Here is a 5,590-nt window from a genome sequence, read left to right on the forward strand (position 1 = left end):
CTGGTTGATTCTGTGATTCTATGATTATGTATTAGACTTTGTCTAAGTCCTGTAACTAAAATGTTTGGTTATTGCAGATCACTTAAAGGAGCCATTCTTAATAGCAGTTCAGAATGATCGTTTAAGGACTATGCCAGCCAGCTTCTTACCTCCTTCAGCTGTGAATAAGAAAGGTTGGTATTATGAAGTAACAGGAAGGAAAACATCATTACAAACATCTGGGACACAGGATTTCGTTGTCATAGTTGCATATTTGTTGTTCATTACAACAGTCTCATAACTCTTCTGTGAAAGATAATACTTTCAAATGTGTACCATGGGCACAGGTTAACTGGAGTGTTTATATTGGCACCAGACTTCAAATCAGTGCCTGCTTTACCTCTAAGTTTAATTCACTCAGTTGTTTAAGGTTATATAAGTGTGGTCTTTTTAAGAAAACTTGATTAAAAAAGTAAAGAAATTAACACTTATAAAGCATGTTTGTGTTTAACACACACACGTGCGTATCTACAGGGAAAAAATAGTTTTACCTTGATCATCTTAAAGCTGTTTTAAGCCTCATAATTGAACAACATATTTTTTGTTTGTTCCCTTTCTTTTTTTTTTTTTTTGCTTTCTAGTTATTATTCATCTTAGTTTCTAGTGGGAATGAATTCTTACTAAGTTTGATTTTTTTTGGAAATTTTTTTTTTTTTGAAGTGAAGGTTTGAGTTTTAAGATTATGTAATGGTCATGCAGTATCCCATTGTTTTTTCTCTTCTGCCTAGGTGTTCTTCTTTTAGGAGATGCATATAATATAAGGCACCCTCTGACTGGTGGAGGGATGAGTGTTATTTTAAATGATATTAAAATATGGAGAAGTTTGCTCCAGGATATTCCAGACCTTTATGAAGATTCTGATGTTCTTAAGGTGATGCTTTATTCTGTACTTACTTTAGACAGCTTCTGCTACAATTTAATGACACACTTCTAGGTTTTATGCATCTCAGGGACAAGTAAGTTACTGCTGAGGCAGAGCAGTTTTCAAAGCTTTGCACAGAAAAATCATAGCCTCAGTCTCTGATGAGTGGAGCTGTGGTGTGTGAGTGCTGTGGCTGTGTGGCAAAAGGCAGATTCAAACCTGTGCTTACTGACTGCTGTTCTGCTGAAGGAGATTGATGTGCTGTGTGCAATCAGAATGCTTTGCTGGTATAACCTGGTATTCCCATTTTAGCAGTGTATTTGTAACCAGATTGATCCTAAGTGTGATGAATTAGGACCATTACACTTATGTAGAAGTGGAATGAAGTTAGAGCATAATGAGCTTGTCTACTGAGTCTTCCAAGACACATCGCAGTGCTCCACTAGCCTCTTACCTGATGCATTAATCTCCCAGTAGTTAGTTAGAAGGCATTGTTTTTTTCCCAGGAATCAGCACCAGCAGTTTTCATGTGAGGTTTATTTTTTCAGTGACATTTAGACTCAAAATTCTGATGAGTAAATAATAAGGTTATTGGTTTACTGCTTTTAATCAGGTTAGGCATATTGGTTTGGCTAAATTACAGCAAGTGTAATTATAGACTACAAGTATATTATCCAGAAAAGTGTATTTGAAAATAGAGAAGCACTTAGAGGGACCTGAGTGTCAGGACAGTACAGGACTTACCTGACCAAGTGCAGATACTTAGGTCTCAGCTAGTCACCTCAGACTTCCAGTGATTTCCTACTTACTGTCAGTCAACAGAGAGAACTAGGTGAGTGTTACCCTTCAAGTTTCAACCTGCCTTAGCAACCTGCTACAGGCTGAGATGAAGCACACTCTGGAACTATTTTTTCCTCCTCTGTTTAGTGCAAGAGGAGCCTAGATAACTGGTTCAATGGGTTTCCAAAACTCCTCATGACTTAGCTTGCAAGTGATCTAGCACATCACTATATCCACTCTGTGTTTCCATGAGTATAACTCTTGCAGCCTCTTTGGGAATCTTTTGAATGCTCTTGTGTATTTACTGAGAGAAATACATTTGTGTTTTGTTTTTTGTTTTTTTACATTTTCAGGCGAAAAGAACATTTTACTGGTCAAGGAAAAAATCTCATTCTTTTGTAGTGAATGTTCTTGCCCAGGCACTTTATGAACTCTTTGCTGCCACAGATGGTAAATACATTTTAAAGATAACCTCTGACTAACTACAACTTGGTAAATAAACATGCCTGGAAAGGGAATGTGTATGAGCATATGTCCATGTGCTTGTGTGTATAGATGAGTGTATATGTGTGTGTATATTGATAAATATATAAATATGTAAATCAAAGGGGTTTAATAAGTTATCTTGTGTTCTCTGCCTTGTTGTTTAGCTCTAGTGTGATGTAGGCTGAGTTTTAGCAATGTGAAGGCAAGTCTGGAGTTAGTATTTAAAAAACAAAACCAAAGAAAAAATCCATAAACAAAGAAAAGAGAGGAAGCTCTTGTTCTTGTGTCAGTTAGTGCAAAAAATGTGTAGATATTCTGTAAGACTATCCTCTGCTTAAGTAAAACTCGCTCAAAATCCAGATGAGTTGAACACAACAACAGCTACTGAGGTCCTGGATTTAATATCACTGTTGTGTAGGCAGAAAATTTTTTTGGTATGTGTTGAATACACTTATTGAGTCATTTTAATTCATTTTGTAGATTCCTTGCATCAGCTAAAGAAAGCCTGTTTCCATTACTTCAGACTTGGAGGAGAATGTGTCTCAGGCCCTGTTGGATTGCTCTCTGTGTAAGTTCACTGTGCTGGCAGTAGTTAGTGTGGACAGGGTTGAGCACTGTGAGCCCCTGTGAGATTTGCTTTGCTCTCCTCAGGCAGCTCTGCACAGGGGCACAGAGTGGCAACACAAGCCTATGGTTTTGTTATGGTTTAGTCCCAGGCAGCAGCCAAGCCCCACACAGCTGCTCACTCCCTCACCAGCAGGATCGGGGAGAGAATTGTAAGGGTAAAATCTAGAAAACCCATAGGTTGAGATAGTTTAATATGGAAAGCAAAAGCTGCACACACAAGCAAAGCAAGAAGTTAATTCACTGCTTCCCACAGACAGGAGGTGCTCAGCCATCCCCAGGAGAGCAGGGCCCCATCATGCATAGCAGCTTACTTGGGAAGACAAATGCCATCACTCCAAATATGTTCCCACCACTTCTTTCTTCTTCCCCCTAGTTTTATATACTGAGTATGATGTCATATGCTATGGGATATTCCTTTGACCAGTTGGGGTCAGCTGTCTCAGCTGTGTCTCCTCTCAACTTCCCACACACCCCAAACTCCTACCAGCATGGCAGTACAAAAAGCAGCAGAGGCTTTGGCTCTGTGTAAGCTCTGCTCAGCAATGACAAAAACATCTCTAGAATATCAACCCTGTGTTCAGCACAAATCCAAACCACACACCCATACTATTTTAAGAATATACTAAAGGCTGAAGCTTTATTAGAAACTCTGTCTTTAAGTACTGACTTTGTTTTCCCTTGTAAAAAATGCCAGTAAAAGCTGGAGAGAAGTTAGTGTTTGAACAAGGAGTCTGAACAAGGTAGGAGGGTCCAGACTAGCAGAGGAGCTGGTGGAGCCATTTTGTACTTGACAAGTTGAGAGTAGTGAAGGGTGAGGCCTGCCATAAAGGATTGTAATGAACAGGGAAATTGTTCTCTACAAAGGTGTTTCAATGACCCCTCAGAAACTAGTGAATGCACAGTCAGTCATACTGCTCTGAACATGTGAGCATTTGTATTTCTCTCTCTTTTGGAGTGAGAGCTAAAACTGGAGAGCCTATTGAGAATATTCCTCTGGGGGTGCTAAAGGCAGACATAGAGTACTGGGAATGAAGGGAGAGCAGCAGTGTGTGTTGGCTGTGCTGTAGAAGAGAATAGAGTGTGGAGCAACTCCAAGGGAACCAAGTTTGTATTTTGCAGTTGAGGTGCAGCACCAGAGCTGCCTAAGTCAGAAGGGGTGTGTGGTCCTGAGTGGAGATCTCTGTTTGCAAAATGAAAATTTGTCAGTGCTTTCTGATTCTGTTTATTTACCTGTTTTATCCATTTATTTTTATTGCAGGTTATCTCCTAAACCAATGGTACTGATTGGCCACTTCTTCGCTGTGGCATTGTATGCTGTTTATTTCTGCTTTAAGTCAGAGTCCTGGATCACCATTCCTCGAGCAGTTTTCAGTAGTGGAGCTATTCTTTACCGGAGCTGCTCTATAATATTTCCACTTATTTACTCTGAAATGAAGTATTTAGTCTATTAAAATCCAGGGGAAAATGACTGGAGGAAGAAAACATGAAAATCACAATGCCTTCAAAATCTTTGGACATGTACTATTTAATATTGTATTATGTTTCCTTCTCTTCAAAATGCAATTTCCTTGATAAGGATTTAAGGTTTTGTGGTTATATACATATATATTATATGTAAATATTCTTTTCTTTGCAATTGAAGTTCAAAAAGGAGTTAGCTGTTTACAAGGACCATAATTAAGTGTTGACATGTGGTAGATAATTGCCAGTTTTGTCAGAATTTCCTTCCTTGCTTTATCCATTGCTGAGTGCACCACTAATACTAATAAACTGAGAAGTGAAAATTGTAAACCACATGCTGCTATTATCCTTCATGCTTCTTTCTGTTCACTAGTTCCATTGACTGTTTCTTTATTACTGTGAAACATTGTAACATTCTTGATTTGGGTTGTTTCATTAGGATTTGCCTCTGTTCTGTTTCAGTTGCAGCTAAGATACAAGTCCATTGACACTTGAAAGGACACTGTAAAGGATCTCAGATCTTGAAGTGTCACCATATCTGTATGTTCAGTCACTGGTGCAAGTGCCATGTTGCTCATCTGAATCCATTCTTCATGCCAGAATTCATTGAAATAAGTAGTAATCAAACCATAGTTATGTTGGCTACTGCAGTGCACTCAGGTACTGAAAACACGTTTTAGCAAGAAATTTTCAATCTCATTTCCTTTTAAAACCTTAGGGGTTTGGGTTTGTTCTGTTTGGTGTGTGCAACTGAAGTTTAACACTGCCACGAACTGAAGCACAGCAACAAACTCTATCCACTGCAACAAATTCAGTCCAGGCTATTTCCAATAGACAGTAATCTTTAATATTACTTCTAAAAATTAACCAGAAGTACCATGAAAGTGTCCTTTTAATACTTGGAGTATGATGGGGGTATTTTTCCTGAAGGAATTACTGCATGCCACTGAAGAGTTTGTGTCTGTTCCTGTTGGTCACTATTCCTCTCAATGTTCTCTTCCATCAGTGTGCTTTCCTTTGTTCTTGTGCATCTGCATTTTCCTTTAGCCTTTGTGAGTGGTTTGTGCTTCGCCGTGTGGCTCTGCTCCTTTGGCTTGCCCAAACAATCATGCATGGGAGCAGCCAACAGTCTGGAGAGCAGTAACAGATTTTGTTCTTCTGTACTAGTGAAACTGTGAGTCTGTCTTGAAAATGACAGATTGCATAAGCTGTGTGTAACATGCATTTTATCTTGGACTGTGAAAAAAATCCATGGAGAGGCTTTTTCTAGTATTTTATTTGATGAATATTTCAAATTATTTGTTCTTTTCCAGAAGCAAAAGTATGTATATTTTT

At 38.6% G+C, this 5,590-nt stretch overlaps 1 protein-coding gene across 1 annotated transcript; it reads left to right on the plus strand.

Moving 5' to 3' along the window:
- Positions 1-82: 82 nt before the first annotated feature.
- On the plus strand, positions 83-4,589 carry LOC103807324 (squalene monooxygenase-like). The gene is made up of 5 exons (XM_009080053.1): positions 83-173; positions 768-910; positions 2,035-2,131; positions 2,648-2,735; positions 4,053-4,589. The coding sequence occupies exons 1-5, from the start codon at positions 131-133 to the stop codon at positions 4,243-4,245; spliced, it is 564 nt and encodes a 187-aa protein (XP_009078301.1). The 5' UTR covers positions 83-130; the 3' UTR covers positions 4,246-4,589.
- Positions 4,590-5,590: the final 1,001 nt, after the last annotated feature.

This window comes from Acanthisitta chloris, unplaced genomic scaffold (assembly GCF_000695815.1).
Source record: "Acanthisitta chloris isolate BGI_N310 unplaced genomic scaffold, ASM69581v1 scaffold3778, whole genome shotgun sequence".
NCBI lineage: Eukaryota > Metazoa > Chordata > Aves > Passeriformes > Acanthisittidae > Acanthisitta > Acanthisitta chloris.

Coding starts and splice junctions, on each gene's coding strand:
- LOC103807324 (XM_009080053.1), top strand. CDS start 131: ATGCCAGCCAGCTTCTTACCTCCTTCAGCTGTGAATAAGAAAG. Junction 911..2,034: donor AAGATTCTGATGTTCTTAAG/GTGATGCTTTAT, acceptor TTACATTTTCAG/GCGAAAAGAACATTTTACTG. Junction 2,132..2,647: donor ACTCTTTGCTGCCACAGATG/GTAAATACATTT, acceptor TTCATTTTGTAG/ATTCCTTGCATCAGCTAAAG.